Below are 16,096 nucleotides of genomic sequence, written 5' to 3'. Positions count from 1 at the left end.
AATCAAATCGAAATTTCAAGAAGAACACTCGATTCAACAATTCAAATGCAGAATCGAATCACAAACTAAAATCTAGACAAATTTTTCACTATCAAAAAGTGCGGAAACTTTTGAACCAAAAAGTTGATTCAAAAACTTTTTGAATAGGTGAAAATCAGATCACAGATGTGATTCCTGCTCTGATACCAATTGATGAATCAATGAATCAAGTATAAAATGAATCAGAGTATAAAATCAAGTAAGAATGCGAGATTGAACAACAGATGTAAATATGATCTTGTATCAGCTCTATTACACTTTCGAATGTTTACAGAGTACAAAGACAGGTCTGTAAAAACTCTTATCTAACTCTAGTAAATATCTCTATTTATAGGGAACAGAAAGCGTACAAAAAATATACTAAGGCATAGACACTTAAGCTTCGAATAAAAGCGCCTTAGTAAAATAGATTACAAAATATTTGAAGAGTGCAAAATACACTTCGACTAATTACAACATTTTGACCCTTACAGTCGTAGTCAGTAACATGGTACAGATTGTGATGAGACTTTCATCCCCGTTGTTAAACTGATATGAAAGTCTCATCCCATTTCTCACAAATGTCCGGGTTGTTTTCAGGTTGATGGAGGCTATAAGGATTTCGATGTCCAGAAAGATGGCAATGGAGGCGATTGTTTTTTTCTATTTGGTGGATCCGGATGTTTTGGCCATACCGTAATAACATTGTGTTTGGAAAGAAAAGATTAAGATGAATATGGTAGTTGAGCATAATGTTGATTATTCATTTGATTAGTTTGTGTATAGAAATAGTAAGTTTGCTATCAAATGGATTGATTTGATGCATAATCCTATGAATGTCATCCCGGTGTAAATGTTCTTTTTCTATACCGTTTTGCTATTTTTATTTTTTACTTTTTTGAAACGGCTGAATTGCATTAAAAACAACACTGGCAAGAAGCTAGTGAAAAACCGGAACAATTGAATTTTGCTAGCTTTTTAATATAATATTTGATGTCTTCTAAAAAAAATACATATTTTAGTTTTTTTGGGTAGTTTGTTATTATCATTCTAACAAAAATGGATGGCAATTTGAATTTCATGGAGATGATCTATTCACATTTTCAACAGACCGAATTGGTTTATCGCATCATATCAATACGATTCACATCAATTACATTGATATTTAAAAGTGATAAAACCATACCAAATAAATAGAAAATAACAAACAAATTAAAAACTTTAAATAAATCAACTATAAAATGTAAAAAAGACATATTCTGTACAACATATATATATATATATATATATATATATATATATATATATATTATTATTTCAAGCCCTCAATGAATCCAACCCAAACTACAAGAACAAACCAAAACAAACTACCTTAACCAAAACTACTACTAATGTAACTCTTCACGACATTGTTGCAAAGTATTTGCAACACAGTTTGGTTAGCCGGTCCCACACACCTCGGTGTCTTGAACTGATTTAACGCAGATCCTAACCCAACATAATGATCCAAAATCTTTTGGAAGGTTCCCCTCCTTAAAATCCGAAGCTCTAAAGGTCCAATTGCATTCACTTTTCGTGAACTCACATAACCCGCATCAACAAACGACTTATCCAAACAATTACAACATTCTTGCAAAACAGCATCACTCGCTTCCCCACTAACTTCCCAAAAGATAACATAATGGCCCGGGTCAGATGCAAGATCAACATGGCTTGTAAAGTCAACCACTTCAAGTTTTTCGGCGGTTAAGATTTTGGCAGCTGCTTCAACGGCTAACTGTAGATCTTTCTCGGTGTTTTTATCGATGTTGATTGTGAGCATGAGGTTTCTTCTACAAACAAATTGGAGCTCAGGAGTCGAGTTATGGAACCCGATAACCTTAACCACATCCCCGAGCCGATACCGATACAAACCCGCAAAATTGGTGACCACAACCTCGTACTCTTCACCGATCTGGACATCGGTCAACCCAACTAGTTTGGGTTGACCAACCAGATCGATCTCTGTCAAGGGTAAGAATTCGAAATACCCGATATTAGGGAGGACAGCGTAAGTTGTCATCTCGGGTGGCAAATTAGGGTTTACATTTGCTCCAATCCACCCTTCCGATGACCCGTAATCTGCGCTTAACAACCGTACTTTACCCGCATAGTGTCGTAGTTTTTTCAAATACGGCTCCATTGACCCGGTCATGATCCCATATATGTACTTACAGTTGGGGAACAGTTCAGGAATTAACCCGTTCCAGTTGGTTAATTCCTGACACTTTTTGTAAATTTTGTCGGCCAGATCAGGGTTTGCAGTCAGAACCTTGGACATAGCGGTTCTCACCGATGGATCCGTGATTCTGGCCGACAGAACTCCTGTTCTGATATCAGAACAGAGTTCTTCCCAGACCAATTCGAAGGTTCTGAAGGAGTGAACGATGCTATGTGCAAAAGTGGAGGATATGATTTGAATTTCTTCATGGCATATGAGTCCACAAAGGAGATGGCAGTATAAAGATTGATGGAAATCAGACCCGAAGATTACTTCGTCTGGGCTACAAGAGGGGGTTTGCATGGCCTGCATCGTTTTCTTGAACTGTGGGCTCCGGTATACATTTGTAGTCGCCGTTCCGGCGAGTAAGCCACCTTTGGTCGTGAATTGCTTGCTTCCGAAGATTAAACTCAAAGCTTTTCCGTTTTCAATTGGGAATGCCCTAAAAGATAATAACAAAAGACGAACATGAGATACAAATCGTTTTATTAGGATTTAGGAAGATTATTGATTCACCGGAATACCTGTTTCTGAAGGCGAAAGAAGTCCGATAAATCTGCATTGTGGTTTCAGTCAGTTCGTCGTTGTAAGGTACAAATTTCGGTTTCCCTTGAGTAGTCCCAGAACTAGAAATTAACATAAACAAACAGTCAGTAAATTATCAGTTCACCGGAAAACGAAATACAATCTCCGGTCACCAGAGTAGATATGGACCTTAGCGTAATGGTGGTGATTGGTTTTCCGGTGAGCACCGGGTAAGATGCACCATCGGCGATTTTTTGAATATAAGGGTCAAGATCTTGGTGCGTAACAACAGGAACACAAGAACTATAGCTTTGAGGATCAAATCTGCCATCAAGATTCCATTTTTTCAAATACTCTGCTTCGCCATTTTCTGTCAAGATTTTCTTTAATGTTTCAATTTGAACCCTTTTTGCATCTTTCGTTAAAGACTCAAATTCTTGAATAACTGTTTCTGAATCAAATCTTTTCTCCATGTTCTTGATCCTGCAATGAAGAGTTTGCATCGTATTAAAGACAAAGTTTGAAGCAAGATGAGGGAAAGTGGTGGAATGGAATCACCATAAAAATAAAAATGAGAGAATAACAAGAATACATTGAAAGAACAAGAGTTTTTGCGAGATGTCACTTTTCAAATAATGCAATTTGACTGTAAAGTCAACATAAAAGTTACCTGGAATTATCGTGATTTTTATTTTTATTTTGTGGGGTTTGTTTCAACGAGAAAAATGACGTGTAGGACCATTAATGGTTTGGAGTTAGGCATTATTTAAAGTATATATGAAGGAGACAAGATACAAAATCTTTTGAAAAACACTGTTTTAAGAAACAATTTGCACATAAATAAATAGAAAAATATTGCAAATATGCTGTCACAATTTCTAATTGACAAATAAAAAGAGAAAGACTTAAAGTCTAAATACGAAGGAATAAAGAAACATTTTTATCATATTTATTTTAGAAAGAACAAAGTACAATTTTTTTTGATGAATTATGCATATCATTTAAATCATTTTTAATGGTGAAAAATGAAAATTGAAATAGACTTTAAGTTTCGGGAAGTGATTAGTACACAAGATTTTTTCTCTGTATACAACATTTTATGTTTAATGGAGTTGTACAATACAATATTTTAAAACATAAATTGTTGTGTATGGAGAAATTTTTTGTGTATGAATCAGTTCCCATAAGTTTCTAATTGTTCATTTCGATTTTAAGAAAAAAAAAGCTAAAAAATTAAATATTATTAATAAGAATAATGTAAAACAGTAGATGAATCATAGTTTTTAAAGACTTTTGAATTCAACGAACCTCATAAATGTGAGGTGAAACAAATGATTTTTAATTGATATCTACAGTTAAATACATTAAACATCAGACAAAAACAAAAAAACTTATAATTTTTAAAATCAGGAATCGGATCTTCAAAAGGGGTCAAGAAAGACAGAGATTCAGGATTAACATGCAAAAACACAATAAATTCTGCTTAATTTAAATGAAAACACGCACCCAATTCATCAAGAAACAAATACAATATACAGTAGAATCGTGATAGAACTGATTTTTCTTCGATTCGTGATCAAAACAGAGACACCCAAATCGTCAAGAAACATATATAGCATTAAAGATTCACAAATGGTCGATGATGATGATTGTGTACTGAATTCATTGGATTTAGATGAAAAACAAGAAACAAACAGTTGGGAGTGTTCCAAAATTTCGCTGATTTCAATACTATTGAAATGAAAAACAGAGTCACCCAAAACACATAACATAACCAATTAAGAATGGAAGATGATGATGATGATGATGATGATGTTTGTTCGACTCAGATGAAAAACAGATACCCAATTGAAAATAATCAGATTGATATAATGATATCGAATAAAGTGTTGGTCTTGAAGTGAGAGAAACAACGACAATCATTATAATAAGAAGAAATCAAAGAAACTTAATTTGGCTGTTTCTACAAAAATATGCACACAGAAACACACAGTGGAATATAAACAGCTGTGAATCAGTACATTTATTTGTGTGTTTCTAGAGAGAGACTAACGGATTTTAGAGAGAGAGAGAGGCATTACCTTTATGTTTTTGATTTGGGAGAAATGAGTTAGAGAAATGGAGCACAATAGCAATGGAAGATTCTTTAAGAGCAGGGTTATATATATAGGCGTTTACCTTTTTGTATGTATGAACATATTTATTTCTATTATGGGTATTATTTTAATTATTAAATTATATATTTGAATACTTGGTGCAAATGTCATAATGACCAACAAAATACAGATATATTATAATATCTTTCTACCAAGTACCAACGTACTAAAGTGTTTCAAAAAAAATATATATACAATCTTTAGTTAATAATAAAAGAAAAAAATTAAATTGTCTCCTACATTTTATGCCTATAAATATTTATATCTACTAATATTATAACACGTATCATCATTCCACCATTCAATTTAATTTAATATGATATATTCCTAATATTTTTTTAATGAGATAGTTTAAAAAAATATGGAATAATAACACATATCATAATGGCTAAGAATATTTATAGTTATGACAATTTATGAGAATGAATACTTTCTATTTTAAATTTATTATACGAAGGAATGTTTGATATATAGCTTTTCAAAATTTTTGAGCATTTTAGCTTTTAGTTTAAAAAATGAAAATTAAAAAAAAAAACAGTTTCTTTGAAGACCACAAGAACTTAAACCCACAAGAACTTAAACCACAAGAACTTGAAAAACAATAGATTCTCAACATATAAGAAAAAAACTGAAAGATTTCGTAAGACACCTAGAAAACAATATAGTGTATATTTTTTCAAGATAAATGATATGCTTCGTATCAGTTAATATACTTGATATTTATTTTATTTTCAACTACAAAAAAATATCAAATTACTTGGGTATCTTGTCATAAGATCAAAGTAATACTAATAAGTTTTGGACTTTTTTAGAAAACTAGCTATTTGTTGGTAGATGAAAGTTCAAATTGTAACTTTTATTTATATAAAGGTATTTAGAACAACAAATTGTTAGCTTGTAAATATATAAAACTAATTAAAAACTAAAAACTAAAAGCTTCGAAAAAATATTTTAAGTAGTTTTTGTATGTGAAGTTTTTTGTTAAAAATAAAAGTAAAAACCTTATGGTCTTCGTAGAAACTGTTTTTTCTAATTTTTATTTTTTAATCTAAAAGCTAAAATGCTTAAAATTTTTGAAAAGCTATATGTCAAACATTCCTTCCTATAATAAATTTAAAATAGAAAGTATTCATTCTCATAAATTGTCACATGCCTTTAATAACCATAAATATTCTTATCCATTAAAATTATGACATGGGTCATCATTCCATATTTTTTAACTATCACATTAAGAATATATTAAGAATATATCATATTAAATTAAATTGAATGGTGGATTGATGATTAGTGTTATAATGTTAGTGGCTATAAATATTTGTACGCATAAAAGACATAAAAGGTAGGAGACAATTTAATTTCTCTTTTATTATTAACTAAAGATTGTATATATTTTTTTTCAAAACATTTTAGTATGTTGGTACTTGGTAGAAAGATATTATAATACTATAAAACTCATATATTACATGAATTCATTTAAAAGAAAAAATTAATATGAAATTCTAAACATTTAAAAGTTTGTATTTATAAAAAAATTAAAAAAAATATTGAATTATTAAACTTAATGTGTTTTTTCTTTTTTAAATTTAAACAAATAATTTAGATAAATAAACAAAATAAACTAATGAGATTTTAAATTTTAAATTTTAAAATTAAAATGAAAGTCAATTAATGAAATTGATATGCATTTATTATAATTACTACATTTAAATATTATATGTAATTTGATAAAATAAAAATAACCACAAAATGCTATGTGGAAAAAATTTAATTAAAAATAACCATAAAATAACATATGACCAAATCAATGACAGTGTGACATGTGGAAATTTTTTTTTCATTTATTAGAGTAGATTAACAAAATAGGCTGTGAATCACTATAATAGTCGGGTTTAGCGAGTATAAGTTTTTCCATTGTTTTTTAGTTAATAATTCTATATTAATATATTTTAAAAAACTTCATAAAAATTAAAACCGCCTTCGTCACCATTGTAGATCACCTGTACTGATGATGTGAGATCTAGTAATTCATGGTTTTATAATAAATGTCAAGTTGTGCGCATTCATAGTCTTTTATAATAAAAGAATTATAATATATTTCCCGTTTTAAATTTTGTTTGGACTTTCTATTAAATAAGAAACGCAACAAACACATTTGTATAAATTAACGTGACGTTAGGCTTAGCAGCCTTAAACCACATATGCAAGCAAGATAACGATAGTAATAGTAAAATGAGATTATAAGTAAAGACTCTTGGCATAAAAAAGAAATATACGTAGAACTATTATGATTCCGAAAAACTGCTCATTGTTTTATTAAGGCGTGTTAACAAAATTACACATCATGACGCGTCATGGTTCCAAGGCTTGTACCTGACGTTACGACTTAACAAAACGTCATGAAAAGTTATATACATATATAAATAATAGTAGAATATATATATATATATATATATATATATATATATATATATATATATATATATATATATATATATATTTGTGTGTGTGAAGGTTCAAATGAGAACAATTATAAAATCGAGAACGTGAGAACAAATCTTGGGCATATATTTTTTTTTTGCCGCAAAACCCTCCTGCTTATCGTCGTGACGGAGCAACTTAATATTCATATGTTAATATAAAGGTAATACAAATATGCCGCTTAAGCGCTCCAGCGTATCGTGATGACGGAACAGAGAATATTCATATATGAATAATCACTTGAAAATATGCATATACTTGCGGGGGTACCCAAAATGTTTTTGCGGCAAAAAGAAATATGTCGCTATATATATATATATAATTGTTTTCATTTGAACCTAACCATATGCGTGTGTGTCTATATGTATATACCCTAAAAAATACAAATCCTTTTTGTATAATGTCATTTTGTTATTAAATTTGCCACATGTAATTTTGTGATTTCTTTTGAAAAAATTTAAATCGACATGTCATGTGGTTTTTTTAAAATAAATTCAATTAATATGTCACATAATAATAACTAGAAGGTGATTCATGCTTAGTGGCCGTCCGATTTTCATTTCAGTTTACATATTCTTAGTGTTTCTTTGATTCTTTTTTTTCGTTTGTTTTTGTTTTTTTTGTGTATTATGTTTTGAGCAGAGTGTTGAAAATTTTATGGCAAAACTTTGAAAAATAGAAAGTATATGTGATTATATATATATATATATATATATATATATATATATATATATATATATATATATATATATATATATAATGTATTAAATACATTGGATGTGGTAGTAAATGCAAAGAATATTAGAAAAAATAAGATGAAATATATATATATATATATATATATATATATATATATATATATATATATATATATATAATGTATTAAATATATTGGATGTGATAATAAATGCAAAAAATATTAAAGAAAATAAGATGAAAAATGTCCGCACAATAATTATTGTTGTATTTTCGATGGTGTGTGTGTGTATATATATATATATATATATATATATATATATATATATATATATATATATATATATTAAAAGACTAATTATTGGAAAAATATAGAAAACATATATTTTGATGTATTTTTTGGTTTAAAATTCATACTAGGTGTGAGACCCGTGTACTACACAGGTAGATTAAAAAAATTATATTTGAAGATATAAATATTAAGTATTTTTTTTTATAAAAAATGTTAAATATCAAGGTGTAAACATTAAGTACTTTTTTAAAGTAAAATTTCAAAATAAATACAAACAAAATGACAAATAAATAAATAAATACAGTTTATATTAATAAAACAAACTACGGATAAATAATTATATTTTGGCCATATAACCTTTTTTTTAGTTTTATTAATGAAAAACTACAATGTTTGATTATTTTTCCTAAGTAGATTATTTTGGCCTAAAATAATAATGAACTTTAAAAGAAACATGTCAATTTTATATTATGTACATTGAAGGAAACATATTAAAATTTGAAAATATAAGGAAACAAATTAATGACACGTTAATTACTTTCTATAACCTAAAAATTAGATTAGTTAATTAAGAAAATTGAAAATTACCACAAAATGACAAGTGAAAATTAATTTCTAAGAATTAATCACAAAATGACATGTGACAAAATAAATAAGAGCGTAATAAGTAGCAGAAATGATTTTTATTTAGTAGAATAAATTTATAAGATCACAATTTTAATGTTTATATTTTAGAAAACAATTATTAAGTTTCAGTTTGAAAATGAAAAATAGTATCTTTTGGCACATTTATAAGCTAAAAGATATCATTATTTAAAAATTATCCATCATATCTTCAGAGTTACCATATTTACTAATTACATGTAATTTCAGCCAACAAATCAAAAACTCAAAATTTATGATTGAATTATTGTAGGACACATCACACATGTACTTTTATATTTGTAGATCTTTTACCAGATAAGGCGTAATTAATGTTGGCTATATCATTTATATTAATTTTGCAGCCAAAAAAATAATTTTTCGGGCCTTTTGACTGTTTATTCAAATGTGTAACATCCTAAAAATACTAATAAAAATTTTCGTTTCTAAAATAGTCAAATCCATACATCATATGTTTCAAAACCAATCATTGTACAAATGTATCAAAATCATCAGAGTAACATAACAATCATCGGTGTGGAAGGTCATAAAGGGGGATGTTGTGCAGTCAAGTCGAGTCCTTCCATTTGGAACTGGAAGTACCTGAAAAATGTTTAAACCACAAACTATAAACATAAAGCTTAATGAGTTCCCTAAAATACCACATACCATACACATTGGCCCAACCCAATATATAAATGGGCCCAACCCAAATGCAAATGGGCCCAACCCAACATACATATAAATGGGCCCAACCCAACATGTAAGTGTGCCCAACCCAACATACATATAAATGGGTCCAGACCAACATACAAATAAATGGGCCCATCCTAACATACACATGAAAGAGTCACAAAGACGGCTAACATCCTACATAGTATAGTGAGAAGACTCACCTATCACACGAAATCAACTAAAACACAGCTCATTGTCACGCAAACATCACTTCAAAACACCTATTTAATCAAACAAGGTCCCACCTTAGTCTAACCTCCAAAAATAACCATTTTTACCAAAAGTCAAACCAAGTCAACGGTCAAGGTCAAAGTCAACGGTCATCACTTCCATTAGTCGACCCTCACATTGTGAAAAATGGATTCAAACCCAGTCCCAACCCAGTCATGATTCGATTCAGTCTCATCTCAACTCATTTTCGATCCAGGCCACTGTAACGTCATGATGACAATACCCTCACATCGTTACAGAGCCAGTCCAAAATAGTCGGAGAAGTTCTCTCAAATGGTCACGTTGTGACTTACGCAAAATGGGCATATTAATGCATTCGACCCTAAACTTTAAAATCATGCATTCCAACTTTCCATAGGGTCTTTAACTCGAAAATCTACCTAAAAATCGATGCTTTATGGGCATGCATGTCTAGATCTCATATTGGTTCAAAATGAAGAAAAATCACCAAAGCTCACATGAAAGGGTCCAAAACACATTCAATTTCTAGATCTGAACTATATGATAAACAAAGGAACTCAAGGATCCTTAAAGTTTCTAAATTTATGGAATCCCACCATTCCAACTAGCTCATATATGAAGTTTATGGGACAAAACTTTAGATCTAGCAAACTAGCATAAGAAAGTTTAGATATTTGATACTTACAAAGGTCCAAACTTGCACAAAATGAAACTCTAAGTTGGCCAATACGTTCACAACTCTTCCAAGGACTCCTTCTTCCTTCAATAGCAAGTACATGCACCAAAATGAGCCCAAAATGAAGGAGAGGGCTTTAGGGTTTTCTTTAACAGGTTTGGAGGTGATGGAGGCTGCGGGTGAAGGAAACCCTAGCCCCTCGCTTCCTTTAAATAGGGTCCAAGTCCAACTTTTAGGGTTTGCAATTGATCAGGTGTCATGTCGTGACCCTTTATAGTGACACGTTGTGACACTTAAATGATCCATCGTGTATAATGTGGCCATGCCACGACGTGACGGTTCTTCCATCACGTCATGACTACTTTCAATTCCATATTTTACTTATATTTTCGTACCTCGAGGATCCGAATGTTACGAATCTCCCCCACTTGAATCATACTTCATCCTCGAAGTCTGCTGCCGCAAACAATTTGGGGTGATGCTCCCTCATCTCCTCCTCGGGTTCCCAGGTCCACTTGGAACCCTTCCGGTGTTGTCATTGCACATTTACCAGCCCAACTACCTTGTTGTGCAAGGTCGTCATCATCCTGTCGAGAAGCATGATTGGTCTCTCTATATAATTCAGACATTCATCGACCTGAATATCTTCCAAATGAACCACTACGGAATCACCGGCTACACACTTTCGCAACTGAGAGACATGGAAAGTGTTGTGGATATGATTGAGCTCGTCGGGCAGGTCCAACCGATATGTAACCTTGCCTACCCGGGCGATAATCCTGAAAAGACCAATGTACCTGGGGACCAATTTTCCCCGCATCCAAAACCGGATGACACCTTTCCACGATGAAACCTTCATAAGCACAAAATCTCCAACCTAGAACTCGAGGTCTAAATGCCTCCGGTCGGCATAACTCTTTTTGCGACTCTACACGGTCTGCAACCGTCTGCGCACATGTTATATCAACTCGGTAGTCTTGATTACTACCTCAGTACTCCCCATAACCTGATTCCCAACCATACCCCAACAAACCGGGGTCCTACATTTCCCCCGTAAAGCATATCGAATGGAGGTTGATCAATACCGGTGTGGTAACTATTTTTGTAGTAGAAATCGGCCAATGGAAGATAAGTTTCCCAACTCCCGCCAAAATCTAGCATACGTGCCCGGAGCATATCCTCAAGTGTCTGAATGGTCCGCCCGCTATGTCCGTCAGTCTAGGGGTGGTAAACGATGTTGAAATGTGGCTGAGTTCCAAACTCTTCATGAAATTTCCTCCATAACCTGGAGGTGAAGCGAACATCTTGATCAAAACCCATTAAAATTGGCACCTCGTGCCAAACCACTACCTCCATGATGTAGATGTCAACCAATTTCTCGGCGAAGATGCTCTCAGCAATGGGTATGAAATGAGCGCTCTTGGTCAATATGTCAACAATCACCCAGATAGAATCAAACCCTCGCACCATCATTGGGAACTTCGTAATAAAATCCGTAGTGATCTCTTCCCATTTCCACATGGGAATGGGTAACGGCTAAATTTTGTTGTGGGGTCCCTGATGTCCGGCCTTGACTTTCCGGCAAGTCAAGCACCGCTCCACGAACCATGTTATCTCCCTCTTCACACACGGCCACCAATAACTCAACCTCAAGTCTCGATACATCTTTCTGGCTCTCAGATGAATCGAAAACTTCGATTTATGATCTTCTAGTAATATATGCCTAAACCCACAACAATCGGGACCCAAACCATACCGCACCAGGTCAGTAGTCCTTAACTATCCCTGAAGAAAAGCAAAATCTGACCCCTGATTCTTTCTTCCCTCCAATTTTCCTTCTTTAACCCCTTTATTTAAGCTTTCTTGATCAACTCCAACAAGGGTGAAACAATAACCATTCTCATACAAAACTCCCTGATGGCTGCACTTGCTGCCTTGCGACTCAAGACATCAGCCACAACATTGGCCTTCCCTTGGTGGTACAAAATCTCGTAGGCATAGTCCTTCACCACATCCAACCATTTGCAATGCCTCATGTTCAAATTCGGCTGATCCATCAGATACCTCAGACTCTTGTTGTCACACCCCCGGCCAACGACGGAAACGTTGGGAGACGCAACATTAGGATGTTGGTTCATAGATAAAGATTACATATTAATTTATACATAATTTTATAACATAAATATCACTTCTATTTATCAGTTGTTGTGTTTAATTTTAACACAAGAATAATCGAGCTATGACTATGTAGAATACTCCTTTTGAGGCGTCCCTTAAAGAGTAGGAGTTTAATTTTAACAATGTTATGATGAGTTCCTATAATCGAGCTATGAATATGTAGAATAATCCCCGAAAACCACGATGCTTCATCGAACATCGAAAATAGTTTAGAAAGTTATATCTACTTTGACTTGCTGTCAGGTTGTAACTAGCAACCACAGGTGGGAGTGTCAATCCCGTATAGATCTATGCATATCTTTCCCACTCACTTAAGATTTAACTATTATAGGTCGGGGCTAGCTAAAGGTTATTTAGCTAGGGGATGAATTGTGTCTCATTTAACACTTGTTTGTGTGTAGCCTCCACTGGTCGATCATGTTGTTGTTCTTTGTTGTATTTATACGAGATACTTATTATACATATATACATTTATCCTCTCTCCCCATATATATATATATATATATATATATATATATATATATATATAACTAAATTATAGAATTTAGTTTTAGCCGGGTAATTGGGCAATGTAACCACTAGGTACAAAGTTATCCAAAGGGTGGCTATAGGTTGGCTAGCATAACAGTTAGGTAAAATATTTCCCTAAATGTTTTATCAGTATAACGATTGGATATGCATAATTTCTGAGTGTTTGAGCCAGCGTAACATCTAGGCATAATATTATACAAAAAAGTTGGACATGGTATCTACCAGGCATAATATTATCCTAATGTACTAAGCATAATTATATAACTAATTCTATAAAGTTAGTAATAATTATGAAAATAGTTGTAATATTACATGTATTTCCCCTGTAAAGGTTTGAAAACTGTAAAGTAAGGCCGTAAACTCACCCTTGTAGCGTGAACTATTAATGTATGGTAGAGTTGAAAGCCCGAAACTCAAGGATCACATGGATGGCATCGACACAATAATCGAGAAAGAATGGTGATTTTTGAAGGTGTGAGAAATGATATGCCGAAGCCAACTATTTATAAGGGGTTTGGAGAGCACACTACGCAGTGCACGCCACACAAATTGTGCGTGAACCACCCAGGGGCTGGCACATGTTCCCTTCTCATGGTATCACATCATTCGTATCCTATTTAAGGCCAAACCTTATAATTAGACGATTCAAACACGATCACACGCTGACTTCCAGCACCAGCGCCAGTGCCAACATCAACGTATACGTATGAAGCCTAGCATCAGCATGTAACACTTGTACAACTTATCATAGTTGTAATTATATTTATAGTAACAACAACTGATAGCCAACTGGTCTGATATCTTTATGATTAGGATCATTATATATTATAGATTAGATTCAATCCTCCGTTAATGTATGGATTTCTGTAATCATCTTTCTATATATTCTTGTAATAGGTTTCAACCCTAATCGCCTCTTTGTGTACCTTGTTCTCTTTGTGAGAACCTTTCTTAGTGAAAACATCTTTGAGATAATAGTATTGTTCTTACTTGTTTGTATCCGATCATCGAACCTATAAGTGGTATCAGAGTAGGTTTTCTGATAAAATCAATTTACCATGGCCTCTCATCTCAATATACTCAAAAATCCTCTGCCTTGAACAAAATTTCCTTGTTCGATGAAATTGTATTTGCTATGTGGAAGTCTAAGGCTATGGTTGTTCTTGAAACCATGGACTACGATATGCTAAATATCATGGAACATGGTCCACACGTTCCTATGTATCAACTAATGGTATAGTGTACCGACAAGTGGATTGAAGCAAAAACCAATTGCCAGTTATGACGCAAAAGACAAAAGACTCATAAGTTTGGATGTGAAGGCAAGATCCGTTATAGGAAATTCTCTTCCTTATTACATATATCATCTAGTTCAAAATTATGAGTCTGCAAAAGAGATGATGGAGACGCTGACAGTTGCTTATGAAGGCACTGTAGAGGTCCAAGCACCTACCATCAATAACTTGAAGCGCCTATATGAGAACTTTTTCGCTCAATCAGGCCAGACACTGACTCAAACCTTTAATAGATTTAATTTTTTTTGGTGAATGATATACGTAGGTTGGGTATAAAAAAACGCTCATCTCAATTAGTTCTTAAAATTTTGGACTCCTTGGGTAAAAGCTGGGAATATCATGTTGACTTTCTCAAGAACAGTGAGAAGATCAACACCATGGATCTTAATTCACTGTTTGGGAATCTGCACAACTATGAAGAAACCAAAGCTCTTCGAAAAGATATCATGAAGGAATCCAACAAGGACAAATCGTTTTCCCTACTATCAAAGAAGGAGATGCCTGATTATGTTAGTGACTCTGATGTATCTGACCAGGAAAACACTTCTAATGAAAACCCTGATGAGATGGTCGCTAGCAATGCACTTATTGTTAAGTGATATGAAGAAAGAAGCTTAAGTAGCTCTAAAAGGTTTCCATCTAAGGGAAACATCTCAACGAGAAATAACGCTCATGAAAGAAAGGATGAAGGGAAATGCTTCAATTGTGAGAGCACCGATCGCTTTGCTAGGGAGTGCATAGCAAAAATGGAATCTAAAAACGATGAAAGTTATGAGGTCTTATACAAGAAATTGTTGCCTCAGTTTAAGAAAAAAATATCTCTCTACCAAAGGCCTTTGTTGTCAAACAGGAGAAACCAGAGAAGTGGGTAGATGAAAAAGAGTCTTTTGATGATGAGGAGCCAAAAAGAAAGTGTTTAATGGCTTACACTGATGCTGACCTATCACAAGCTGCAAGGGATTCAAAGATGCAAGACTGGGCTCCTTTCACGCTTATCTCTCTTCCAAATGATTTACTCGTTTGATACTAATTTTTTTGATAAACAATTATTTCTTTATGCTTTCTTACTTTTTTTACTGTTTTTTCTTTTTATATACTAAAAAAAACTTAAGTATTCTGATTTAAGCTTCAAGAATCATAACATTTTAGTTTATGTTCTACCAAAGGAGTATACATTACATGCTTCTAATCTAATGATCTCTAGTATTTTTGTTTCTTATAATCTTTGTCTCAGGATCTATTTTATACTAAGACGCTGACAAATGTATCCTTTTTCAGAAAAGACCAACTTGCTTAAACTTGAACTTCTCTTGTTTCAAGGTCTTATCATTGGATTTGACTCTACATCGTTTCTTCAGCACCTGCATGCTTTTGTATGAAGCTGATAGTTAGGATGTGATACACTGAGCGTCTAACTGTTTG

General features: G+C 32.8%; 1 protein-coding gene across 1 annotated transcript; it reads right to left on the bottom strand.

The window, feature by feature from the left end:
- Positions 1 to 1,078: 1,078 nt before the first annotated feature.
- Positions 1,079 to 4,977, bottom strand: LOC145104875 (jasmonoyl--L-amino acid synthetase JAR6-like). Its single transcript, XM_079042040.1, has 4 exons — positions 4,885 to 4,977; positions 2,993 to 3,286; positions 2,803 to 2,904; positions 1,079 to 2,720 (listed from the first exon to the last, which is right to left on the bottom strand). The coding sequence occupies exons 2-4, from the start codon at positions 3,274 to 3,276 to the stop codon at positions 1,391 to 1,393; spliced, it is 1,716 nt and encodes a 571-aa protein (XP_078898166.1). The 5' UTR covers positions 3,277 to 3,286; positions 4,885 to 4,977; the 3' UTR covers positions 1,079 to 1,390.
- Positions 4,978 to 16,096: the final 11,119 nt, after the last annotated feature.

The sequence above is a fragment of the Lactuca virosa genome, chromosome 4 (assembly GCF_052849685.1).
Source record: "Lactuca virosa cultivar CGN04683 chromosome 4, Lactuca_virosa_CGN04683_v6, whole genome shotgun sequence".
In the NCBI taxonomy this organism is placed as follows: domain Eukaryota; kingdom Viridiplantae; phylum Streptophyta; class Magnoliopsida; order Asterales; family Asteraceae; genus Lactuca; species Lactuca virosa.
The sequence above is the reverse complement of the archived record's forward strand: the minus strand, read 5'-3'. Positions and strand labels throughout refer to the sequence as shown.